The sequence below is a fragment of the Coptis chinensis genome, chromosome 8 (assembly GCF_015680905.1).
Source record: "Coptis chinensis isolate HL-2020 chromosome 8, ASM1568090v1, whole genome shotgun sequence".
Classification (NCBI taxonomy): Eukaryota; Viridiplantae; Streptophyta; class Magnoliopsida; order Ranunculales; family Ranunculaceae; genus Coptis; species Coptis chinensis.
Window position 1 is genome coordinate 12,649,095 of NC_141463.1, and position 27,833 is coordinate 12,676,927.

Here is a 27,833-nt window from a genome sequence, read left to right on the forward strand (position 1 = left end):
GCATGCATACCACGTGCTTGGATGCATTGTGCTTGAATAACAAAGGCCCGCAAGCCGTTAAGGATTGCAATGCTTTGAGGTCCTTTGTAAGAATATTTACTTCGGGACGTATATGCGGGCTCTTTTGGGGATGCTCCGGGATCATTGTCTACGTGGATTGGATGAACTCTACCGATATATGTATTTACTGCATGTGTACCGCATCACGTATCGTGTAATCGTATGTGTACCGCGGTAATCTTTGCATGTGTACCCGGTAATCGCATGTGTATTTACTGCATGTCACGAGAATGTATTTATCGCATGTCTACCGTGGTAATCGCATGTGTATGCGTGATCACGAATTAAACTCTACCGATATATGTATTTATTGCAAGTTCAAACAGTTATAAATGAGATCTTTACACTATTTTCAGTATTTTGCTCTTCTTGTACCGTGCGGTTTTGCCATTTTGGCTATTTTCCTCGTCTTGTCCAAATGTTAGACTTGGTCTTGTGGTGGTATTGGCATCGCTTGCCCACACTTGTGCCACTTTATCGTAAGGTTTTCAGATCACAACTTTGAGGTTAACAACACCTCAAGCAAAGGGTGTTGAGCTAAGTTGGACTCTATATGCATTAACTTGGTCAATTTCTTGCAGATACTTTTCTATTTATGGTTAGTTCATCCAATTGAACCACCTTACCTATAATAGTATAATACTATCTTATTTTCTACGACAAAGTAATATTTCTTTTTTCTTATTATAGTATAGATATAGAATAAGTATGGCTCCACCTCCAGATGAAACAACTATTGCTACTATAGTTGAGATGGGTTTTACTCGAGCCTTGAGGCAGGTGGAAACAAACAGTGGAGCCGCCAATCGAGTTATGAAGATATGGTACACAATCCAGTTGAACCATAACTTTTACCAGATCTCGAGTCACCACACGCTTGACACGTATCTCGCCAACTGAAGTTGAGGTGTTGGCAAGATCTACAATTCCAATATATCGGTATCTACTCATCTTCTCTGTCTGAAGAAAGATAAGAATAATCCGATCATAAATTAGCTTAATTATTTACATATCGATATTATCTCCTACACATTGACTAAGTTTTCTATGATGGTTTTTAACGATATACTACTCTTTGCGTAAAACAGAATGACAATCTTGAAAATCCACCGTCTTCGTCTCTTCTTAGAACAGCCTGTGGTCGCTCATTCGTTGATTTTGAATTTTATATCTATTTTTGCAGGAGGAGCTGAAAAATAAGGTAGAGGAGGGGGTTTTGGCAACGGAAGGAAAGAATGACATACTTACTATGGCATTGGGAACTCCAGAGCCTAGTGGTCGAGTTAGGGCGGGTGGACAATATACGACTCCCACTATGTACTTCAATCTTCCTAATAAAAGATCAAAGAAATATCACGAGGATTTGGAAGTGAAGTTGAAAGAGAAAGAAGCTCAAAACGAGAAGTTGAAAATTTTGGTGCTACATGTGCTTAAAGAACAAGGTGAGACTAATTCACCAAATGACGATTTTAACTTGAGCGAAGTTGCTCAAGCAAGGACCAAAACTTCGTCAACTCGTTGCCATTAGAAAATGTGGAATCTAATAGTGCCAAAAAAGTGATAATAGGCATAAGGTGATTGGCAAGTCTAAGCAGGTAAGTTTTTTGGCTTTAAATTTGTATTTTTGATTTTCTACATATTTCAAGTGTTCTCTTTAACTAAACTCATATTTAATGTATAGAGAAAAGATGGTGGTCAACAAAAAAAAGGTGTGACTTCAGTAAAACTTAAGTCGAAAAATGTACAGGTAAGCTCATTCTATAGTTGCCTTAACCATGTTATATTCATTGTGGTATAATAAATGCAGGGAATGATACGTAGCTTTTTTCATTCCTTTATTCCAAGTGCTTCACATATACTAACTTGATGTACACTTCGTCATATAGTCAAAAATAGACAACGGAAAGAGCATTGTGGATTCCGAAAAACTTAAAGCTAAAGATGGGAAGGTAAAAAATATTTTCTTAATAAAAAAAAAGGTTGATTAAATGTTTGTGTCAAATTTGTTACTAGATAATGTTGTTTTGTTTTGCTTATTTGTTATAGGAGTAAATGCAGGGGAATGATAATGTAGTTTTTTTCATTCTTTTATTCCAAGTGCTTCACATATACTAACTTGATGTACACTTTGTCGATAGTCAAAAATAGACAAACGAAAAGAGCATTGTGGATTCCGAAAAACTTAAAGCTAAAGATGGGAAGGTAAAAAAAATATTTTCTTAATTAAAAAGGTTGATTAAATGTTTGTGTCAAATTTGTTACTAGATAATCCTGTCTTTGTTTTGCTTATTTGTTATAGGACCAAGATTGTAGATTGGCATTGGGATCTAAAGACAACATTGTTGCCGAAGGTCGTGTTTTAGCAAGGAAGGGGCCAGAGGATACTGTTCACAACATGCCTTTGGGAGAGTCATATATGAAGGTCTCAATAAATAAAGCATTGTGTGGTGATGCCTTTCTCCCAGTTCGAAACGGCGATGAACATGTATTTGTTAAAGATGCAGTAAACTCGTTTGTGGCATGGCCTAAGGAACTTGTGATACTTAAAAGTGACGAGGTAGTATAAGGATATGGATATTTGTATGGTAATTTATTTAATTTTGTTATATAAATATCAATTTTGTTCATCAACTTTTTGTTAGGTAGAGAAGCGTATTCCACTTCCGCGGGGCAGTATTCAATATAAGATCAGAAAGTTTGTGGATTGTGTCGACAAAATAGTGAAAGAAAACGCTTTTATAGAAGTTCCAATGGTTGGAACTCTTTTCCATGATGAGATGGAGGAAGTAACGAAGTTCAAAAAAGATGAGTTGATGGATGTGTGTGAGAAGAGAATGTTAAATGGTAGCTGCATTATCTCCTACATGAGGTATGAATAATTTGGTGAACTTATTTGTGTTAGTTATAATTTAACTTTTCATATGCGACGACTTAACAGAATGTATATATATGTTGTAGATATTTATATGCGACTTTTGGAATTGCTCGAGCAAAGTATGCATTTGGTAACCCAGAAAGTTTTACTATTTATACAAAAGATGATGAGAAGGCTCGATATATTCAGAAGTTGGCTGAAGAACACGGTGATCGTGTGCTTTTAATTCCTTTCAACACAGGGTAACTGTGTTTATACATTTGTAGTACATATACATTATTTTCATATAATTAAAATTATTTTATTTTTATTTTTATTTTTATTTATTTTTTTCCGATTGGTTATATAATTAAAAGTACTTAATTGAATTTGTATCCACATAACTGGTCATGTAGGGGGCATTGGGTCTTAATGGTTCTTGACATACCATCAATGGAAGTGTACTGGTTGGATTCTTTAAAAGATTTTCGTGGGCACGGATCCAGCTTTTAAAAATTATTAGTAAACACGTGAGTTTAGTCTTTATTTATTGTATTTTTCATTGTATATTTGATTCTATCTTGAAAATAATGAGAATGAAACAAATGCATTTTCATTTTCAGTGCGATCAAGACATCAAATATGTCCAAAGGAAAGAGAAAGATGAATCCAAATCCAAATTGGAACTATGTGACAAGTAAGCTTAGTTTCTTTGGAGTACAATACAAAGTATCTTTCAATTTGTGTATGTGTTAATGCAAGTATTAATTATGTATAGTGCCCACAACAACAAGGAGGGATTGTCGCGGATATTATGTATTGCGCTTTATGCGAGATTTAGTAGAGGATCCTGGTCCACCGATAAAAAAGAAGGTGACTACAAAGTAGCATTATTTTTCATATAGTCTTAGCTAGCTTATAAATTGGTGCATTTGTAAATATGGTAGGCAATGCATTGCCTGCATCATTTATTTTCATAATATTTATAATATATTTTTCGTCGAACAGGTATTGGAGTTCTCTAGCAAGAAGAGTTACACCAATGAAATAGATGAACTTCGTCTTGAATTCATCGACTTTATCCAACAATTTATCGAGTAGTTAATTTGGGTAAGTGGGTTTCCATATTTTCCCTTTGTTTATGTATATATATACTTTTCTTATCGTTTTTTTTTTTCTTACTTGTATAATATACCCTTCTTGATTCACTTGTTTTTTAATTTTATATACTAGTCATAGTGGAATGACGACTTCATGATATGATGCAGGTGTCATGGATCGATGGATCGATTAACAGATGAATAGATGGCAGCTAGGTTTTTGGTGTTGGAAGTGCGCACAATAAGCTAAGATATTGCTAGGATAGTATTGGCGTTATGTAGTTTTTTTTTTTTTTTTTAATTATGATTCTTTTGGTATTGGAATGACTTCTTTTGTTGAGAGTCAAACTAGATGAAAAATACTTGGTTTGATCGATGAAATCAATAGAAGTTAATTGTTTTAAATGTTGTTTCTTTCTTTTGAGTGGATGTTGTTTTCAGATCATAAAAGCAAAAGTTAAAGTGATTTTGGTTGTGATGTTTTGATAAATGTATGTGGATGTTGTTTATGTCATAAAGCAGGTTAATGGGATTTTGGTTATGACGTATAGGATGCAGGTTGAGAAATGAATACGATTGAATACTAAAATGAGAAAATGTTTTTAAAAAAAAATTATTTTCATTTGTCTCACTTTTGAAAAAAGTGACATAATATCTATTCAAAGTGACACAACTGACCACTCTTATGTGTCGCTTTCTTTTTCATATGAGTTATATGGAGTTGATTCCCAAAAGTGACACAAGAAGTAAGGGGCTTTTGTGTCACTTTTGACGTACTTGTGTCTCACTCTGGTCCAAAAGTGACACAACTAGTATACTTAATGTGTCACTTTTGACGTACTTATGTCTCACTCTGGTCCAAAAGTGACACAACTAGTATACTTAATGTGTCACTTTTGATGTACTTATGTCTCACTCTGGTCCAAAAGTGACACAACTAGTATACTTAATGTGTCACTTTGACGTACTTATGTCTCTCTGGTCTAAAAGTGACACAACTAGTATACTTAATGTGTCACTTTTGACGTACTTATGTCTCACTCTAGTCCAAAAGTGACACAACTAGTATATTTAATGTGTCACTTTTGACGTACTTATGTCTCACTCTAGTCCAAAAGTGACACAACTAGTATATTTAATGTGTCACTTTTGACGTACTTATGTCTCACTCTGGTCCAAAAGTGACACAACTAGTATACTTAATGTGTCACTTTTAACGAAATTATGTCTCACTCTAGTTCTAAACGGATACAACTAGTGTCACTTTTAATAAGCTTAATCGACGGACACTCTTTCTTAAAAGTGACACAAGAGGTTATTCTTAAGTGTCACTTTTATTAACAAAAAGTGACACATTTAGTAAGGCTTTTGTGTCACTTTTGGTAGAACTTTATGTGTCGGGGGCTTATAGGTCACTCCAGAATTAGTTTCAAAAGTGACACAAGTGACTTCTTGTGTCACTTAAAAAGTGACACAAAAAGCCCTTCTTTTAGTAGTAGCGCTGCACCGTATCATATTGGTTAATATGAGTTTGAATGTGAGCGCCATCTTCAGTGCCAAAACAAATCAGTATGGCCACCTCACCATCTTCTCCAGCCGATCTTCAGAGGGTCTACAAACAAACCAAAGTTAATATGTTTTTCGCCACCTATGTTGACCCTTACAAGCCAAGGTAAGGTCGTTTTCTCTATCTTTTTTTCGTGATGCTCGCTGCTGATGGTAACGACCCACGAAAATCAGCACCGCCATGCATTTTTTCCACACCTGGTTTCTCCGAGTCAGCGAGAGATATCTACCTCATACCACCCGAGCTCCCCACCAAGACAGGTTGAATCTTCATGGGCCAAGGGGTGTTTGGTGATATCTCCTACTCCCGCATGCTTGATGAGTGAGATGTTGGGGAGTACGCTTGCTGCACCCTCTACTGCTGTTTCTGCAGACAAAGTAGCCAGGGAACGGATTGCTATGGCACTGAAGGTCAAGCTAAGGTTTTCTCCACTTTCAAGGGCAGGACGTTCTAGAGCCCCAAGTGTGAGTCATTAAGAGCCTACCGTGTCAAAACAAGATATATGCGAAGAGCTGATGGTGAGAGAGCGTACCTCATTGCGACGGAATACAACGTTCTAGAGCGGCAGTAATACAGAAGAAGACGAGCTTTATGCGACTTCAAAACTTTTCTTGCCTACGGCTGTTCTATTGGATGAGCTTACAATGTTTTTTCTGGATTGGGATATGCGGCCCCAGCACTTATATAGGATTATGAGCGGGTTTTCCAGTGCTGGTGGGATTCTTCTCCAACTCCAACTTTATCTATACTCTCAATTCTTATCTCATCCGAACACTTTGAGTCCAATTCATATTTAACTAACTTTTATTATTATTATTACTAAACTGCCCCTATGTTTAATTTTCAACGGTATAATCCAAGTATCGCTATTTCGTTGGCACGCATCGTCGAATTCAAATTTCGTATTATTACGTGGACGTTGCTCTGCTGTTTTTTTAATCGATTTTTTTTTTTTTGCAATTTTATTTCTGTACATTTTCGGCCATCTTTTATTTAACTGCATTGCGTCCCGTATACGTTAGTTTGACATTATTTCGTTACCGCTAATTCACGATTTTTTTTTCGACAGTCAATTTTCCAATTATTTCTTTTCGCACGACACTTCGTTATACATTCCGCTAATTTTTCTTTCTTCTTTGCCATATGAACTTTGTTCGCATGCCAAAGAAGGGGCGGTGTTTCAACCCCCACCTACATGGCAAACGTCCATGGGTAGGAGTCTCCACTTTATTCGTTTAATCGACAGGGCTAAAGCCCAATTCGCAATATCATGGATCAATGTATAGGCCCATTAACTCATGTGGCTAAGGCTGAACCTTAGCCACATGGCTTGCCACTAATGTACGTAGATTTATGTCCAGATTCGTTTCTTATCAAAGAGATAATTATCAGTTGAAAGTTATAGTATATCACAATTACTCAAGCTACAAGATTACTTGAGCTACAAGGACTCTCTACTCTACCTATATAAATACCAAACTATTTTTCATTCAGAACTACGTTCTTGTGACTTAATCCCACTAATAATTTGGGTACGTAGGCAACCGCAAGGTACAGTCTCATCATTCCCCCGATCACCATCATTTTTCTAATTACTTTTCTACGTTCTTCGTCTTTTTCATCAACACTTGGTGTTTTGATCATATTTGGTCGAAACAATAGCATAGTTCATTATATATATGTTTATCCGTAAATGATTGATTATTATGCACGTATTAGCTTAGGTTTCGAATTGATTATTCTGTATTCATTGCTAGTGAGATGTATAGATATCTGAGAATAAATAAAGAAACAGTAATTTTATTTCTTAGTCATTGTAGTATAGATGAAATTTGTGAGTAACTTCTCTAGAAAACTCTCACGAGGCTATAACTCGTCCACTAGGAGATTCCTAGTGGTTTAAGGCCTTATTGCATATGGTCAATGCAATCGTACTCGGCGAAAGGAGATTAGTTAGAACTCCATTTATGGTCACTTATTTTAATTTCACATATTTGCTTGAGGAGAAGCAAAATGCTATTTGGGGGTGGTTTGATAATAGCCCAGAACTATAGTTCTAACCCCCTTAATAATATTATATTTACACTAATTATGTTTATAATAAATAAGAGTTAGTATTGTTTACATGTTTTTGTGTATTTCAGGTATTGGAGTCAAATATGTGAAGAAATATATCACTTTTGCATGAGAAAGGAGCAAAGGTTGGTTGCTAAGAAGTTCTATGATTAAAGCCCGAGTTTCAAGGAGAAAAAACATATTTAAAGCCCAGCCAAAGCTGAAAAGTCAAAGTCAAAGCGTGCAGAAAAAGAGCAGAAAAGTCAATAGAACTTCCGCAGACCGTATCTTTGGACTCATGCCTTGGAATTGGTCCCACTATATGTCAAAACAACCGACTCGAAAAGAGCTATCTAATGGTCCAGTCCTTGACCCAATCAGAGGAGTAAAAGTGGACGAAAAGCCTATTGCAGTAATTTTCAGCAGAGAACCCCTTTTTGGACTTAAGTAATTAGGTTTTGGGCTTGATTTAGTGGCCCAAAACATGTTTCCAAAGCCCATACACGAAAATTGTAAACCTAACCTCTCCTATATAAAGAGGACTAAGGTAACTCTCTTAGGGGATAACCCTAATTAGTTTATTTTTAATTAGCACTCTCTCCTATTACTAAAAGAGAACCCATTAGATAATAAATTAGTTTTCTTCTTTAGTTTTAAACCCTAGTTATTATTTTATCAGCCTAGCCACCATTAATTCAAGTCAAGTTATCTTTAGTAAAGTAGTTCTTCATTATGTCTTCTTCTACTTATCATTTTGTTTATGATAGTCTCATGATTCATAGCTAAACCTCCATTATAGGGGTTTGATTAAAGCTTGATGAAGACTTGATATGTTAGTATAGAATAGTTGTAGTAAGATATTCCACTCTAGAAGGTAGTTAATTCACTATGAGAATAGGTTTCAATTGCCTCACATGTTAATTATTAGTTGGTAGAGATATCATGAATAATTAGGGAATAAAAAGACATAACATTTATGTGAAAACATAAAGATTAGAAATACTACAAAATCTACACTAGCACATTAAGGATTAATTAAGGTGGAATCAAATCCCCCTAATCTCTTTTTCTCATCCACATGTTCTCATTAAATTGCTATAATATAATTTCTAATATCTTAATTAGTTATTTTCACTATATTAGTATAATTAAATTATTGTTTTGATTGATATCGTAGAGTTGTTAAGTTAGTAAAATTTACGTCTAAGCAACTAGGAGTGGAACGAATTCTGACTCCTGTTTTATTATAAGATAATCGAGAGTAGAACTTTGATAACAACTAGTGGTAATTCACGCTTTTACTTCTGTCGAGTTTAATTAGTTAAGTAGGAGTAAAAGCGTGTTTTTATATTTATCAACACGCTTTGTCACTACAACAGAAAAGACATTTAAAATCACTCCATAAGTGATGTCAAAAATATACGACGTCACTTTTGCAAGTGATGTAACTGGTGGCGACGTGAAAAGTCAGGGTTTTCCACATCACTTTTTAAACGATGTCCATAAGTGATGTTACTTCACATCACTTTTTAATTGATGTCCACAAGTGATGTTATAACTTTGCATCACTTTTTAATCGATGTCCACAAGTGATGCTATAACGTTACATCACTTTTTAATCGATGTCCACAAGTGATGTTATAACGTTTAACATCTCTTTTTAAGTGAAATCAATAAGGCCGATTAACATCACTTAAGAAGTAACGTCTCATTTAGATTCTAAATTACTTGTAAAGTGATGTGAAATAACTCTATACATCACTTTAAAAGTGATGTCCCATTTATCAAAATAATTAAAAATAATAATAATAATAATAAAAATAAAATAAAATTGCCAATATTATCCAAATATAATACCATTTTCCTAGTCATTTATCATCAAATAAAGATGAAACGTATCTTAAAATCACATTCATCACACAAATATCATCTCCAGTTACAAATATTACACTAAATACAAAAAATTGTAACGAGCCAACATATACCAACAAAATCTAATCTACAGTACCGAACTGAGCCAAAGAGAATACAATCACCCAACCAAGAACCTATCACAGCCTGACTTGATGCAATCAATTTAATGCAAGAACCTATCACAACCTAACAAACCACTATGTTTTCTTTTTTCTACAGTACGAAACATTGTACTAGAAAATCAATGCAGACTTGTACTCATGCAAGAATAGTTTGACAATGTCTGGATCTTCATGAGAAGCAAGATAGGCTATACAAGGAACAAAACCACGCAGTCAGATAATGTACTTGATAGCATAACAAGTTTTCCTGCATCCATCTTACACAAACAAAACCCTTGGAGAGTCACCAAGAGAAATATTCTTCAAAGCACGTCTGGAGATATTAGCATGGTCAAAGATGTAAGGCTCAATACTCCTATTATTTTCAACCTAGAACATGTGATGCATTAAATGAAGCGAGGAAGACCAAATGAATAGAGAATAAGAACAATAAAAGCAAATACTATTTTGATTTAACATATATTTATATTTGAAGATGTCATACTGTGCTAAGAAATTCAGCTTTCATTTCCGAAGCAAGAAGTTTCCTGATGAAAGAGCTGACAGTATGAACAACATCGGGATTTGCAACCTCCATCATATCCATGATCTCCCCATCTCCAGGAAGAGTAAGCACCTTTGCGATGAATTCCTAAAAATTATCAAGTAGTAGTTAGAACTAATGAGTAAATTGATCCTGCATTATAACTTATTCCAGCTTTAAAAGACCGACAAAGATGTACTTTGTTTTGATGAGAAATCAATATGGATCTACCTATTTTAGCAAAGAACCTTCTATGCAAGAGAGGCGAACCATCTTTGTCGCGTCGAAAGATCCTGCCGCAGAGTCCAACTTGGTTAAGTTTTCTTGAGAGGAGAGTGAAGAGCCAAAGCTGACAAAGAAGTAACCAAAGATGTAGAAAGTGCCTTAACACAGTGAAAGTGACTTCGTTAGGACTCTAAATATACTAACACAACTTCACACAATAGGGCTCTCAATGCCCCCATCAAGTAAAATGTATCATCATACCCTCCGGCGCCAAGGCGTAACACGGACACAAAAAGCCAATCCAAGAAGGCATTCAGAGAGATAGCACCCATGCTGATCAGAAAAGGCTGTTTCCCATCTCCTAAAGCATAAAACACCATGACTAACAACTCTCGGACGATGTAGAATGGGGAGCCAATATCATCTGTTTTATACACAAAAAGTTTCATGATGTAGAAATTTTAGTGGATTTAGTTCATTCATCCGTTTGGCAAGAATCAACTTGAAACAATCCGGTTTATGAAGAATAAACTACCCAGAGAAACAGATATACGGTGCCTCGGTCATTGGTATGCAACTATACAACTGTTAGAATTCTAAGAGGAAGGCCCAAATCGCCCGAGGGAGATGTTCCACAATGCTAGTAAATATATATGGGTTTGACAAAACTCTATTAAATCTCAAGTAATCGTTATACTCGACTTTATCCAAGCCGGAGTCGATAGAAGACTTTGAGTCCATGTAAAAATTTTGGGTTCAAAACCGTTGATTTGTTTTTTTTGAAAGTCACGACTAAGTTAAGCATAAGCTTCACGGTCATCACTTGTCCCGCCTCCCAACTATATAACACATATATACCCATCACAATGTGCTTTGTTTTAACATATTATGTATTTCCGACAATATCAAGAAAAGGGTAATAGACAAGACATACCGATTAAATTCATCCGAATCATGCGCTAAAGTAGAAAAAGGTGTCACTTTGAGTGAGATCAGAATCAAGACAAATAGGGTAATCTGTAGTCCCTTAAGATAGATGGAATTGGTCTCTCAAATATATTTGGAAATATGAACTCGTCTTCCTTCTACTTTGCATCATAAAGAAAAGTTTGATTAATGAAAAAAATTAAAAACTCTTATTTGGTCTACTTAAAATCAGCATTGGGGAATGGGGCTAGGTTAAATAGAGGGAAGATCAAAGCTTTTGAGAAGGGCTTACCCTCCATCTAGATGTTCCTTGAAAATTTGGTCAAATGCCCGACAAAGTTCCAAGATAGTATATAAATGAGCCTGCAAGGTAAAGTTGTAGCAAATTTGGTTATGAACTTGAACTCTCATTGATATAGCTAGATCTAAGAACTCAAAACTCTATTATACAGATAGCTAGATCAGTGAACGCAAAAGTCACTACAAGACAAACATGAGATAACATTGTTCATACCCCTGCGTCAAGAGCAATAGGCCTGCCAAGGTGGTCCATCTCAGATTCAAGTTCATCAATGGTTTTGTTAATCAAGGATGTGATATTTGGTATGCGTGCCCTAATAACTGCCTCCAAGTGCTGCAAAACATAAAAGTACAAAAATGAGTTTCCATATTCATGATACCATCCAAGTGTATCATATCCTTTCTACGCAAAACCATATAATTGATAAAGGGAAACCTTCCGACCTGAGTGAGTGACAAATGTTTCATCCAGGCTTTCCGCCTTTCCAAAGAACTAACGCAAACAAGTAGCAAGGTTTCTTGAATGGGTCCTCCCAGAGAACATAATGTCTACCACCCTTCAAAATGAATGAGACAACAATTAAAGTGAAAAAACTAACATGAAGATGATTTAGTTCCAGCCCAGTCCATATTCCGTAAGATGTTAAAAATACCTCAAGTTCTCCTTGTTCAATTAGGTTCCCATTTGATAAAGAACTGGATACAGAGAATACAAACTTCTCCATCTCATTGCCACATTGAGTATGACTAAATTTTGGGAGGCTTAAAACTCTTCTAACTGGTAAGTCCTTAAATGTATTCAAATAGATTCCGTAAGTCTAGGCAGCCTTTGTTCTCATTCAAGAAAGCAACCAACCTATTTCCTCTACCACAACATCAAGACATGTTGTATTCAAGAGAAAGTAATCGACAGACATCGCAAAAGGAACCATGCTACCCGCTTATGGAAGAAAAGGTACCATCGATACTATGGCTATGTAGATCAATGATTAGGCTTGAACAAGAAAATCATTAATTAAGCTTTTATTTCGCGGTCAAGTATCATTCAAACAATTGAGTTCAACATTCACAAGAATGAAACAATTTCATGTATCACCCAACATAAAATGAGTTGTGTGTCGATTCATGGTGTAGATGGTCTATTAAAGAAGACGACCTCCAAGATAATAAACCCATATGTAACTCTTAAGTAGTCAACTCTATATCTATATACTATACCGACGTAACTTTTATTTAACATTTTCTGAAGTTAATAAAGCGACAACTAAATTTTTATGATGAACAGATATGGAAGTTAATGGTGTTGAACCTTTTTCTCTTTTTCCTATGCCTATTGTTTGTTTTCGTTGTTTCATTTTCTTTTTCTTTTCCTTTTAAATTGGGTTTGCCTACTGTTCTTGTAGGTGAAGATATTTGTCCACCTTTCCAAACTGGATCGTTCCTATCTGCAAGCTATAGCTACAAACTTAAATGTGTATAGACATAAACTAAAGGGGACAATATCGAACAAATATTAAGTTGCAGGGGCAGATTTAGAACGAGGATAAAAATAAATGTAAAGAGCTCACTTACCATGTCAACCACAGCTTGACTACAAAGAAGGGCAACTATAACTTTTATATTTTACTTCTGGTTGCAAAGATTTGTTCAAAGTTCTGCGAATGATTGCCTCCCATTTAGGAATTGGCTTGTTATCTTCAGCTCCAAGTACATTCCCAGCATTCCTACAAACCTACAGTCTTGCTCGAAGCTCTTCAATCTCTTTCTTTTGACGCTTCAAAAAAAAGCCGATCTGGCCAAAAATCTGCAAAAGAAAAGAATGATAGGAGTTGTTACCAAAATCACTATAAAAATCTCACCACACCAACTCAAGCCATGCACATGTTCTATCTCTATTATATTTTGAGAGCTTAAATTCATAAGAATAAGAGTTGGGGACTTTAAGAGGTCCCAAAGAAAAGAAGAAAATGCAAACAATGAAAGATATAGTGCAGAAAAGACCTCATTCACACGTACGGTTTGTAACACGAACGCTTCTACTTGCAAACTGAAGACTACTTTTTGTTTCATCAAAGATGAATCTGCAATCACATGGCAAATAGTATAAGCATAGAGTTGCCCAAATATATTTATCTTACATTATGCAGGGAAACTAGTAAGAACCATAGTAAATTTAGAGAAGACTACCTGTGCAAGGGTTATATTACATATGATTGTAGTGTTTGCATTTCCACCAAGGGAAGGTTGCAAAATGCGCGTCAGCTTGCTGTCACGATATGGGACATGTCCCCTACATCACATGGTAAAGAATGTAAGGAAATAGAAGATAAATCCCAATAAATCTATGTGTTAGAACAACTGAATAAAACCTACCCTTGGCTCTCAACACCTTCACTTAGCTTCTTTATCACAGCCCAAGTGTCATCGGGCTTTTATTTATATGAGATCCCTCTTTCAAGCGTGCATTCTCAAAGACTAGTCTTAGCAAAGACGCCTCGAACCAGCTAGGTCAACTAAATTCTACAAACAAGATTTATTAGGACTAACAGAATATTGAAAACATGAATAAGTATGTTAAGATGTCCCACATGGGATATGTTAAGCCTTGCATAAAAAAAAAAAAATATATTGACCATTGTATTTCAACAACATTCTTTGGGTGATCGTTGACCATCAACCTAGTTGTTCGCCATTGCAATGGAGACTTTTAGTCGCTTGATCACTAAAGCTATGAACCTTACTCTTCCACTGTTTCAAAACACCCAATGCCCAAGACACTCAATTTCATGGATCAACAAGTCAAAGTGCTCATGCTCAAGTGTACTCTCCTAATTATTGAAGCATTTCTGAATTGAGAGTTAATTTTGCTAAACCATTGCAAGGATCATACGTCATGAGGTTGGTATTTCCCTTCTAGATACTCGGGCCTCCCCCTTGGTGTTTCCTTCAAGCTCAAGTCTATGTGGAGCCGCATGGTCAGATCATTAGAAACTAGGTTAGGAGGTTGGCAAACGAAACTGCTGTCTAAAGGTACAAGATTGATCCAATGTGAAGAGCACCCTTGCAAATCTACGCATCCACTACATGTTCCTCTACACTATTCCAATAAAAATACCCGAGACAACAGAAAGAAATATGAGGGACTTCTTATATGGTTTAACCAAAGAGAACAAGAATATTCACTTAGTGGTGTGGGAGAAATAAAGAGCACCGACGGAGAGTGGACTTGGCCTTAGAAGATAGAGCCTATGAACCAACTTCTTCTAGGATACTGGTTATGGAGATAAGACCAGGAGCACGATACTTTGTGGTCACTAAATCTGAACATGCATGGAGGCCTAAAGCCTTAAACAGGTGAACCAACCACAAGGGTCTGGAGGATGGAATGGCATTATAGAGGTTCTCCCAATCTTTAAGAACCAATATCATGTGTAATCTTGGACACCATAAGATTTTGGTCTGACAGATGATGGAACCCTTTCTACTTGTACACCACCTCTCCCTCTAGTTATCAGCTAATTGTAAAGTGTAAACTCATTTTGTATCTACTTACAACTGAATCTCTCTCACTTGCATTCATTGCTTTTATATATATCACACTTCTATATATAATTAGCTTTTATGTATCACAGAATAAAATAAAATTTCGAGAAAAACAAAGCGACAAAATTTGCTAACAACTAATGTCCACTTTCATGTAGTTTTACTTTACCGATCAAATAATAATAATATTAATAATAATGTCTATGTTATCTAAAATTAGGAAAACCACACTCCCAAAATTAGGACTCGGATTTTCAAAATAACTATTTATTTATGCAAAGGAAGGTGCAACTTCTCAATAATAAAATTTCAATATTTCTTTGGAAATGTTTAATCAAATTAAGGGTAAGACAGGTGGCAAAGTTTAAGAACCAATGGGAGGCACTATGTTTATCAATATTAAGCCCACGTGACACACATTGATGCACTGCCACTCGCAATAGGAAACCAACTTCTTATTGATGTTTTGATGAATTTTCTTTTATCTAATTGTCTGCTATACTCATTTGAGATAGTTTCATTTGATGAAGTTCTTTTAAATATACAGTGTAAAGCAGTACCTGCTTTGAGATCTGAGCGTAGCCCAGGTTCCCAGTTCTGCAGCGCTCTACTGATTCCCAAACGCATTGCTCCAACTTGTCCTGTGCAAAAACAACTTAATTAGATAGAAGGTGTTTATGAAAAAATAGATAATTTTGCCCCTTTTAATCAGTATGTGCAGACTAAAACGTCAGTTGAAAGATTCGACAAGATTAAGTTTTCCAAAAGAAGAGTCCATACGACTTGGAAATCCCACTTCTAAAACTTGACCTACAAAAGAAACTACCTAGGAAACAGGCAAACCACAAAAGGAAATGGATATAAACACGAGATGAGTTCTATATCATATTCACTACTTTCAAAAAATCTTAGTTGTTCACACTTGGAGGCAAAAAACTTGAAACTCTGGCACTGAACTATATAACCATATCCAATATATACAACTGGAAAACTGGAAACAGTAATGTTACATAAAATGATTTGCATGTCAACATGTTTAAGGTGCATGTTTCTATTTATGGAGCTTATTAAACTCAATCCAAGTCCTATTTACCAGCTAAGATCGACCTTCTTCTAAATGACCCTATGAAAATGGTCCAAATTCTAGCTTAATAATCAAGATTAATTATGACGCTCATCAAAGATTAGAACCTGTCAATGCACAGAATTAAACAGTGGAGGGAATAAGTGCCCATGTTTGCGGCTGGGTCTGGAGCTACACTTGAGTTCGAGGACTATTCTGGCTTTTCCTGAGACATTTTCGTAAAACATCAGTTCGTTGTAGTGAAGTCAAGCAGAATTGTATTAAGAGAAAAGATGCTGAAAGCACTAAGACTCGAGGAGATATATATATGTTCATTGGAAATATATATATTTTTTTAAATAAAAATAAAAAAGAAAGAAAAGAAGTGGAGATGCATATATTTCCAGAGGGAATTCATTTTGTGGTCATTTTGCCAAATCAGCACCTTGAGGCTTAAGCCTCAATGCACTTTCTTAGACCTTGCTTGCATGTAATCCACTCAATGTAACAAAAATACAAGAATCCAATTAGCTAAAGGTGGTAAAAAACAGGGTATAGAAACCAGTTCAAGTTCCAGCTTTGTATCTCCTACAATGATTAAATGATTCCAATTCTCACTTTCCTAATGCACAACATGAATCTTGAGCTACTCGTCCAATTAGTGTACTAAACTATACGCCTACTAAAAACAATGAAATACAGTTTTAATCTCTGGAACAACATTACACATCTTAGAGACCATACATTTCTAGAACAAAGAAAAGCCCGACTTGGAGTACTCTGGAGAACGGTTGGAAGAGGAGGGACAGGGACAATTGATGATCGGGATAGATCAGGGTCATGTGATTGGGTGGATCGTTCACGGTTTCTGGTGGAGAAGTCTGATGGCAACTGCAGTACTGGTGTTGCCTTGGTGGTCATCCTTAGCAGTTTGCTTGTTTTTAATGCTTCTTTTTCTACCCGCTTTTGTTTGTACTTTTTTGTCTGAAGGTTGCCTATGCTGACCATGGTGGTTTGTTGGTCTTGTGAGTGTTGAGTTTTGCATCATTGCATGTATGTGGGGTTTAGGATCGTGGGCATTTCTGCCCTATTAGCTACTGGCTAATTCTATAGGTGTTGATGTAACTCTCTTTGTATCAATTTGATATCTGCTATCGATAAAAAAAACAAACACCCCCTGAACCTTCCAGAAGGCTGCCTATGTAGAATTTTGTGACTTTAACCTCTATATGTATGACAAATTGTAAAAGCAATAAATAAATAAACCTCACCTGAGATACCACCTCCTTTCACAGTACACTTGACATCCCAAAGACCCAAAGTTTTCGTCTCACAAAAAGGTCGAAGCAGGTCGGCACGATGATCGATAATCAAAGTAAACATCAAATTGCTTATCGTTCACAAGAAATTTTCCCTCACCAGGTTCAATCCAAACACGAGCTACACTGCACTTCCTTCTTCCAGTTCCATAAGCTCTTCCTTTCTCATCGACCCGCCTCACTCGTGATTTGTCAATTTCCTCCTGCTTCCGGCGTTCTATTTCAGCTCTTGTACAACTCTTCTGACTTTTCTCAGAATTAGTGTCTTCAATTTCACTTAGAGGGGACAATCCCTCCACTCCTTCTAAATCCTTCAGAGCGATCAAACTGTCTAGCATGGCATCTGTTATTCCGGCTGCTGCAATCAGGTCTCCAAAAGCACGGTTCGGACCTGCCAGTTGTTCAAATGGAATAGTGAAATTAATGACTTGCACTTACAACAAATATAATTCTATTACATTTTCCAAATTTTCTCCCCAAGCCAAGTATAGGGGTGCAGTTCATATAGGAAAAGCCATAATGAAAATTAAAATTGCCTTATTAAGCTACGACACAGCTTAAGTGCATAAATGTCTCAACTTTAGAACAACACAATATGTAGGAAAAAGTTTTATCTGAGAACAAAACTCTTCATATTGGTTTTGGACAATTAGGCAATATCTATCCATCAAGAAGATACTGACCAATTCAATTTTAGCTCTGCACTTTTGCTTCTTTTCATTTAAAATGAGTTAAAACTTAATTCCAGAAGTCACAACTTGCATAAGAAATTCTTCACCAAAAACCAACTCATAATAGAGTTCAAGTTCCTAGAAACCATATCACGGAAGCAAGGATATGCCCTTTTCCTACAATGGTTTGCATCTTTGAAGAACATCAAAGAAACTTATCATTAACGGAAGCTAATGCCATCCAGCACCTCACCCATCACCATGTTTAATTTCAAAGAGAAAACATCAAATTTTACTCATTATCCTATACTCTGTCTAGCATCAATATATGCTGAAGACTATGGCTATAACTTTTTTAGTCGTATATCCATGTAATTTCACCAATACCAAAAATATATATATATATATATATAACCAGGTCAGAAACATATGCATCCTACTGCTATATACAGTAGCAAACATGTGCTGACATTTATCTATATTAAGTCACTAACTTATATTATAAAGAATTCCTCACCGAAAAACAGCTCATCTTAACATTCTCCAAACTCCATCAAATCAAGAACCTGTTCTGGGGTGGCAACAATCTCTTCCTTCAATCCAGCAACAAATATCCCCCTCTTCAGAAGAATATAATCAATCACCAATGTTAACTATTATTCAAAGATATATGTAATACCAGATTCATTTACTAAATTAGGAGATAGGTACCTCGAGGTTTTCATGAATCTATAATTTTCGATGTTCAGGAGCTAACAAGTCGTTGATCTCCTCATTGTAAATTTCCATGTAGGACATGCGCAGAAGAAATTCCCGATCCAAACTGAAATTAAATAAACATCAGTACACTAAATGTTAGTGGTGACACTTCTGAGAAAAACTTATAAGAAAAAATAGCTGACCCACGCATCGTATGTGTTTTCCCACTGTTGGTTTGCCCATAAGAAAAAACAGTGCCTATGAGAAAGCAAGCATGAGATAGCAACCATGAGTAAGCAGGTCTTCATATTGGTGATAGAAAAGCACCAATGAGAAAATACAATCAGCTGAAACATTCCACTTTTGTCCCTCGCATCAACTTGCATACCCTAGGTCTTCATGTTTCTTGGTGATATAAAAAAGTATCTAAGGTGGTCTCAGGTTACACAAATCAATGCAATTACATCACCAAGACAACAAGTATTACAAATTTAGTCTATAGTCTCCTACCAAAAGATAAAAGATAGAGAGGGAAACAGGCACATTGCATAACATTGATAAAGCGGATGATGCAAGGACTAAGGTTTTAAGAATAGTAGGAAACACTGATAATATACATGACGAATTACCTGTATCATTCCAGGATGATCCTGGACATTGTTCCCAGGCCATGGTGTTCCATCTTGCATTGTCCAACCCTCCTTGGGAACCTTCTTTGCCATGTCAACCAAACTATTTATCCGAACCTTAAAGCCTCCGTACTCTCTCTGAAAACGAAATGATGCAATCAAACACTTAATTTGAACTTGAATGGTTTCATAACCATCAGTAAAACATAGTTTAAGTAGATAACACTAAGATAAGATCGGACAACACATCCAACTAATTTGTCTACGGCCAACAACATAATTTCTTCTAACAGGGTGCGTGTTTGTGCTGTGTCTGGGAACTGAAAGCAGACATACTAGACAAAAATAAACCAAATATGGACAAAAGATTAAAACCTTCATTGCACATCGTTCTCTCACAAACTTTGGATGGACTTTGTCTTTTAGATAGTCAATCTTCTGAGAAAAGTACCACTCAGGGGCTCGAGGTTCTATATTGAACTTTTTGTAGAATGTAACCCACTTCCTTGCAAATTGAGGGCGACGATCGAGAAAAGAGCTTCAAAAGTAAGCATAGCAGCACCTATGGTACAATAACATCATTCGAAGTAGTACAGAATCCACATTTGTGTAAATGTACATATAGCTGTAATGCGACAAGATAAACATTTCAGGTTCATGACAATCCATGTTCATACTTTTGAAAAGCCTCGACTCTAAGCAAAGTTTTTATGCGTCTTGACAACTTTAGCTCCCTATTGAGCACAAATACAAAATGAACAATCAAATAATGCAAACCATAATTATCAAACTAATTCCTAAAAATTATCAAGTAGTAGTTGGAACTAATGAGTAACTTGATGATTTTGGTTATGACATAAAAGTAAATACAAAAAGAGGTGAAGTAAATACCGTGTTACAGCAGTAGATCATCTGCTTCACTCCCAAACTTTGATATATTTTAAAAAGTGAAAATTTTAATTGCAATACCCTATACTCTTCCCTTTCCCCTCCTCCTTTATCCGGGCTTGGGACCGGCATTGTAAAGCTAGCGACAACTTTACAAAGGCGGAGTTAAAAGTGTTGGCCTGCAAGAAGCAATAGAGAACAATCAATATGGATATATGAATAATGATCAGTTCTAAAACCTGCAAACGGATCAATAACAAAGCTAAGAATAATAAAGAAAACAGATACATATAGCACCAAGTAGAAGAATCTAAACCATTCACCATTCATTGAGTCCAATTCCAACTAACACAACTGCCCAAACACGCATAATTAAAAGGTCTTCAAAATTTAAGTGTTTTCAAACAACAAAAGACTAGCTCTTAAAATTGAGTGCACATCACAACTTAATTATGGAATTGGTTGGCCAAGCCACAAAACTAGAGAGACATCTTCTTCTATCGTCTTCAAAGCGTTATTCCCCTAACAACAAGCAAGATCCTTTTTTGAATTGCAACTTCAACGTAAACCTTTGAATAACCCGGGCCTAAAGGCTTAGTATGCATCAGAGTCTGGCTTTGGATCATCAAGATACCACAATCCTTACGCCCACGACACCTTCAGGGAACAAGTCTAAACAACTTGCACTTCACAACTTTGGATTTAGTACCTGTGATGAAAACAAAAGATATACATACATGACTCTAGAAATTCACATGTTAAATGAAATAGCATTTAGCAAGGATAACATACTGAAATCAGATTTTGATTGCTTTGGGCAGATGGACTTTGATGGTCACGTTGAGCCCCGATGAGTAGGTCTTTGCATAGATACAACTTTGGATTTAGCCCCACCCTTTACGAAAACATGAAAGAAAAAAAAAAAAAAAAAGACATGAAATTTTCAAATTTAATGAAATAGGATTTAACATGGAAAACTTCATGAATTTTGATTGCTTTGGGGCGGATGGACTTTGGTGGTCACGCGTCGACCCTCAAGAGATCTTTTCAGTAGACACATCTTTCGATTTAGTCCGTCCCTGTACGAATATAAGGAAACAATAATATAAATGTAAATCTAGGAATTTGAAATTAAAAAAAAAAAAAAAAATAGAATCCAACATTGTATACATACAGAATTCAGATTGTGATTGCTTTGGGAAGATGGAGTTTGAGGGTTCATTGCCACCTCTAGAGAAGGTTGAAGGGCTAATGGTTTGGCTGAAAATAATTTTGATGTTAGTAAATCAAAACAAAAGTATATATGGAATCCCCAAACAAATTTGAATACCTCTTCACTATTCAATAGTTTGGCAACAAGTTTCTTGACGTAAGACATTTCTTCCAATACAAAGATCATATTTCTCCGCAATTCACTCATTCTCCCATTGCATTGTTGGATACCATACAAAGTAGATGGAGTAACTCCATATCCCACTCCCGCGCCGCGCCCATTAGGATCGGGACCTAAAACTTGTGAGAGGGCATCTCCTCTTCCACATTCTATATCACAGTCTATTTCATTCAACTTATCCTATAACAGCAACAACAACAACAACAACAACAAGAATAAAAAATATAACTAGAGTCGCATGAAAATCGAATAAGCATGCCTTTAATCTTAGAAAATATTTTATGAACAGTGAAGGACATACTATTTTCTCTTTAGCAAACTCATTTACTGGTTCTCCGTTTTTCCTCTTGTGGCCTGCAACCCATACAGTACCTCTTGTAACAGGCTTACCAATCTTACCCTTTTTACGTCTCTACAGAACAAGGAAATAAAACATTTCACATATATATTAAGTACTCTTAAGGGGGAAAATCTTCACAAGTCAAAAATAGATCATTCAATTACCAACTCATCTTCCAATCTTGCATAACCTTTACGACTACAAGTATGGGGCATCTTGTGGTGTTGAACTGCCTTCTTCCCATTTTCCCTTAGTTTCTACAAAAAAATAATATATGAGTCTTGATATGCAAAATGGATTTTATAACCAATATAATGTATGATGAATACCTTGTATCCTTCAAGTGAACAATTTGCAACAAATGCTTTCCAATCGGGTAACTTTACATCGGTTGGACAATGCGCTAATTCTAGCTTGGTCGATTTATCATATGCATCATAAATTCGATCTCAATTTTGTTTTGAACCCACGCCAGAGCTTCCCAATAGACTTAAAAGTCTGTTTTCTATGCGTTCACGGTGCTACAAAATGTTCTTTGTAAAAAGATGCATAAACAAATATTACTATATTTCTTTAATAATATATAACTTGCCATGTAAATAAAGAAATTTACCTTTATAACAAATCCACATTTTGTCCTTAATCTCGTGTGTTACTTTATGCCAAGTAGGATAGCCAATTGGAGTAGCGTCCCCTTGCTACTTTGCCCAAGTAATCTGTATAAGTTCGAATTAGGACCTATAGGTAGACCTTTTTCATTAAAGTCAAGCACAAGTTTTTTGAGCTTGTTGGATCCAATTGATTCAGGTTTTTGCCCCCCCGTGTTGTTGGCTGGTTGAGGATCATTGAACCTTCGATGCATTACCTTCTCCTTCAGTAGTCATTTTCACGTGGTTTTCCAACCATTCGTCATCTTCCATTTCCGGTCATGATTTCCATTTTGTTGCTCACTTGGTAGCTTTTTCCATATCCCCGATTTTTATTTGGTTGATCCCTTGGCAACCTTTCCACTTGAACTTTCTTACCATAAACTTTATTTGGACTTTTGGAACCTTGTACATGACAAAATAAATTGGTATAATATACTCACAACCACACCTTAATGACACAATCACAACCGAAGCATAATTATTTTTCTAAGTGGAAATTAACAATATACACAAACCTGAATGTGCACGCCCACTTTTCTTAGATGCTTCTACAAGTGCTCTTTTAAACTTTTGAACCTTAGCTCTTGCCGCTTTTTGGTACTAGACAATCCAAAACAAACGAGAAAAAAAAAATTAAAATACTACAAATACAAAGGCGAATAAAAATTGAGAGAATCAAAATATCTTACGGGGTTAGTTCTCTAGTCTTTTCCTTTGTCATTCTTCACATGCATTGAAAAGATTAGAAAATACGTATAGCCAAAAACAAAACAATCATATACATGGCACTTAGATAAAATAAAGTACATAATTTGATCATCACCATAACACAACATGCCTTGCACCATTATAAGAAGCACTCACAAAACAAAATAAAGTCAATAACTAAATAGACAAAAACAAAAACCACATAATAATCAGTCTAAATGGACAAAATGAAAACAAACAGACCCAATTACACTCTATTTTTTTTTTTTTGTAGCACCCAAGTTCCCTCACAATCTTGACGCTTATAGACTTCGCCTTCTACGTCACCTTCGATGTCATTAACTAGCTCCACACTTGCAAAAGGTGGTGGTGCAAGCACATTGCTAAGGTCCTCCTCCATTACTACATTCAAAAATCACGGAATCCACGAGAAGGTGCTTTCAAAACCACATACCAACTGCTGTCATGTGATTCTCGTGAGTAGAAAACTGGTTCAGCTTGGGATGCAAGGATAAAAGGGTCTTGCTTGTGTGTTAAACTTTGATGCAGATTAACTAATGTGAATCCCTCTTCTACTTTGATCCCACTTCCTACGTTTGCCCAATCACAATTAAATAATGGGTACTGAAAAACACCATAATCTAGCAAAATTATCTGTTTTATCACACCATAATATGTCACATCTTCCTCGATTTGTGCGGTGTCTTTAGCACTTGCCCTACACAAGCTACTAGTGACAATGACACTCCAGAGTTTTGAGTTCCTTTTTCTCCATCCTTTATGTGGAAGCGGTAGCCATTTATCAAATAACCTTTATAGCTCCAAGCATCGCAACGAGGTTCATCCGAGAGCCAATCCAACATATCAGATACATGTTTGGTTTTTTTCTCATTTTCAATCTAAAGACAAACAAAAATTGAAAGTCAAAGTCTTACATCAATTAAAACTTCTATAAATTTAGATAACAAAACCTGCTTCTTCACCTCAAGCTTAAACCACTCAATCGAACGCGTTTCAAAGATGCTTTGCTCTAAAAAGCACCTTCATTTCTTAAGTAGTTTAGGTTCCTATGGATGAGCAGCGGATGAGCTTTTTTTGTGTCTTCTATTTAAAAGGTGCTATATATATATATATATATATATATATATATATATTATATATATATATATATATATATATATCTATTTTATTTTTGTCACATTAAACATATTAACTTACTCAATGTAATTTGAACTTCTTCGAAATTGAACAAAATGCAATGATGTGCTGCTTCAACCATGTCTCTTGTTAATGTAATAATTGTCCCCTTCAATAGTGGCTTACCTTCAAGAATACTAGATTTGGTGGACTCATCATTATAGTCTTCATTTCTACTTGGTTGGTCATTATTAATATCAACTCGCTTCATATGCTCGGAAAAAAATGTTACACTCTCTTCAGCCAAGTTACATTCCGCCATGCACCCCTCGGGCCGTGCATGATTCCTTACACTTGCTTTCAAATCCTTCATATACCTATACTCAATAAATAATCAAATGTTTAGAATGCAACACTCTACAAACTAAAAGGTGTATCTTTTAGCTAAAATATATTGTAGTAATAACAGGGAAATAAAAAAAAAAAAAAAAAAAATTAATACCTTTCAAAGGGATACATCCAACGAAATTGCACCGGTCCTCCAAGGCACACCTCCCGCACAAGATGAAGCGTCAAGTGTACCATAATGTCAAAGAAAGATGGAGGAAAATATCTTTCTAGTAAACACATTGTCACTACAACTTCATCCTCCATTTGTTCCATTTTTTCCTTATCAATAGTCCTTTGACATAGTTCATTAAAGAATGAACAGAGTCGGAAAATTGCATTCCTAGGCCCTTTTGGTAAGAGATTCCGCAAGGCCAAAGGCAACAGTTGTTGCATTAATACATGGTAATCATGAGACTTCAAGTCATATATAGCATAGTCAGACAAGGAAACACGGCATGATATATTGGAACTATACCCATCAGGTAACTTCAGCGCTTTCAACCTTTCACAAAAAATTTGCTTCTCACTCTTTGACAAGGTGCATTGTGATGCGGGAAGTAAAGTTCTACTCCCATTCTGTACAGGATGCAAGTCAGGTCTTAATCCCATTTCTTCCAAGTCTTTCCTAGATTTAAGGTTATCCTTTGATTTTTTTTCAGATTCAACAAAGTTCCGAGCAAACTTTCACAAATGTTTTTCTCTATATGCATAACATCTAGATTATGAGTTAACAAAAGAAATCTCCAGTATGGCAAATCAAAAAATACAGATTGTTTCTTCCACAATTTTGCACCTCCAGTTTTTTTCTGCTTACCTTGTATGCCCTTGCCACGTTTTCTTTTTTTCTTTCCTATAGGTTTTCCCCAATCATCTCTCAAATTCTTTTCGGATCTTTCCCCAATCATTTTCTATAGATTTTACCCGAGTAAAAATCTCATCAGACTTCAAAGGAACCGGCTTAGCCCGTGTTCTTGCTTCCCATTAAACCAACTTTTCTTCAAACGATATGGATGATCATCTGGAAGGAACCTACGACTTCCCATGTAAGAGAATTTCATGCTATGTTTTAGCCAATCTGCACATGTATTAACGCCACACCTGGGACATGCTAATCTGCCCGCCGTTGCACATCCGCCTAGGTTTCCAAATCTTTGGAAAATCATTAATGGTCCACATTAAAACAGACTTTAATGTGAAGGTGGATTTTCGGTATGCGTCATACGTTTCCACACCATCTGTCCACAAAAGTAGCAGGTCATCAATCAATGGCTTTAAATAAACATCTATGTCATTACCTGGCTGGCTAGGACCGGGGATTATCAATGTCAACATCAAATACTTCTTTCACATGCACATCCAAGGAGGTAAGTTATATATTGCCAAAATGATGGCCAACAACTATACCTCGAGCTAAGAGTTGCGATGAGGATTGACACCATCAGCAGACAATGCCAGTCGAAGATTTCGTGCTTCATCACCGAAAGAGGGCCAACTGCTATCAATATGTTTCCATGCAGGACTATCAACCGGATGACGCATGTTTCCATCAGTACTCTCATTGGATGCATGCCATGTCAACTGTTTTGCCATTTCGATTGATCAAACATCCTCTTGAACCTTGGAATAATAGGAAAGTACCTCAAAACCTTTTTTGGAACCTTTCGTACTTTTTTGTATGAGGATCAGTTTTCCATCATGTAGTCTTGCACTTTCGACACTCACATCATTTTTAAAATCACCGGTGTATAACATGCAATCATTTACACATCGTCGATTTGCTTATAATCCAGTCAAACTTCCTTAACAAGCGCCTTGCTGAATTATTTGACTTTGGAATAACATTACCCTCCCGGAAACATATCCTTCAACGCCTCTAAAAAACTCAGTAAAACCTCTATTAGACAAACCATGTTTAGCTTTTATGCTATACAGCGTAACAACTGCTTCCAACTTCGTATACTTGCTACAACCTTCATACAATGGCCTTTCAGACTCCTCAACTGCCTTTTGGAATTTGGCTTCTTTTTTTGGATCACCAGAAAACTCTTCTTTCTTATTACTCTCATTTGTCGCTTTAAGCATCTCATAAGTCTCAGTGAAGTTAAAGTCCGTAGTTTCAACTCCTTCATCTACTACATGCACTTGCCCTTCTTCTCCATGCAAAACGAAAGGATCATAAGTCATATCAATACCCTCAATGATCAAATGGTCTTTTACAATATCGGGACTCAAATGGTTAAAGTTTTTGCAACTAATGCACGGACATCTAATGCTTGTTTTATCTATCAAAGGAGCCAAAGCGAATGCGATGAATTCATCAACAGCATTTTCGTACTCATCACTAGCTCTGGAAAATTTCAGTATAGTCAATGATATATGTACATAGTAATAAGCACTTGTTTCAAATAAAGCAATAAAAGTGTAAACTATTTAACCTATTTAAAGTTCTCCAAGTCTTGTCCATAACGTTGCTTATATTGAACCTACTATATCGAAGAGGAGCACCTAGATGTATAAGAATCAGAACAACATTAGCGATGAGTCAATCCTAACAAATCGGGTGAGAAATTAAGTGATGCAATCGTGGGATGCAGTTCCCACAAATATGTAGATCTCAAATGTCTACACACTCTTGACTCTTGAGTGTACCGGTTAAGAGGTATATTACACGGTGAGATGTTGTTGCATAAATCTTGAGATATAGTTACAACTAAAACTGGATCTATTGATTTGTGATGACACGGTCATGGTGAGCA

At 36.0% G+C, this 27,833-nt stretch overlaps 1 protein-coding gene, 3 long non-coding RNA genes and 1 pseudogene across 6 annotated transcripts; 2 read left to right on the top strand and 3 right to left on the bottom strand.

Annotated features, from left to right (window-relative positions):
* Nucleotides 1-2,860: 2,860 nt before the first annotated feature.
* Nucleotides 2,861-3,411, top strand: LOC147480019 (uncharacterized). The gene is made up of 3 exons (XR_015206371.1): nt 2,861-2,929; nt 3,019-3,177; nt 3,331-3,411. It is a non-coding gene; the product is annotated as an uncharacterized LOC147480019 (long non-coding RNA).
* Nucleotides 3,412-3,683: 272 nt separating this feature from the next.
* On the top strand, nt 3,684-4,361 carry LOC147480020 (uncharacterized). Its single transcript, XR_015203656.1, has 3 exons — nt 3,684-3,787; nt 3,923-4,024; nt 4,183-4,361. It is a non-coding gene; the product is annotated as an uncharacterized LOC147480020 (long non-coding RNA).
* A 5,502-nt stretch (nt 4,362-9,863) lies between these two features.
* LOC147480021 (uncharacterized) lies at nt 9,864-10,300 on the bottom strand. Its single transcript, XR_015205754.1, has 2 exons — nt 10,157-10,300; nt 9,864-10,041 (listed from the first exon to the last, which is right to left on the bottom strand). It is a non-coding gene; the product is annotated as an uncharacterized LOC147480021 (long non-coding RNA).
* A 126-nt stretch (nt 10,301-10,426) lies between these two features.
* On the bottom strand, nt 10,427-18,931 carry LOC147480022 (small ribosomal subunit protein uS9m-like; annotated as a pseudogene). The gene is made up of 6 exons (XR_015205421.1): nt 18,923-18,931; nt 18,782-18,863; nt 17,525-17,963; nt 15,751-15,831; nt 10,682-10,844; nt 10,427-10,544 (listed from the first exon to the last, which is right to left on the bottom strand). The product of XR_015205421.1 is annotated as a small ribosomal subunit protein uS9m-like (transcript).
* LOC147480023 (phragmoplastin DRP1E-like) lies at nt 11,397-12,129 on the bottom strand. Of its 2 annotated transcripts, none has more exons than XM_086581239.1 (4): nt 12,092-12,129; nt 11,862-11,981; nt 11,640-11,710; nt 11,397-11,505 (listed from the first exon to the last, which is right to left on the bottom strand). In XM_086581239.1, exons 1-4 carry the CDS (start codon nt 12,113-12,115, stop codon nt 11,448-11,450), a joined length of 273 nt encoding a protein of 90 aa, XP_086437365.1. In that variant the 5' UTR covers nt 12,116-12,129; the 3' UTR covers nt 11,397-11,447. The 2 variants fall into 2 exon arrangements, with proteins under 2 accessions (XP_086437365.1, XP_086437364.1); XM_086581238.1 differs by having other exon boundaries at nt 11,438-11,508.
* Nucleotides 18,932-27,833: the final 8,902 nt, after the last annotated feature.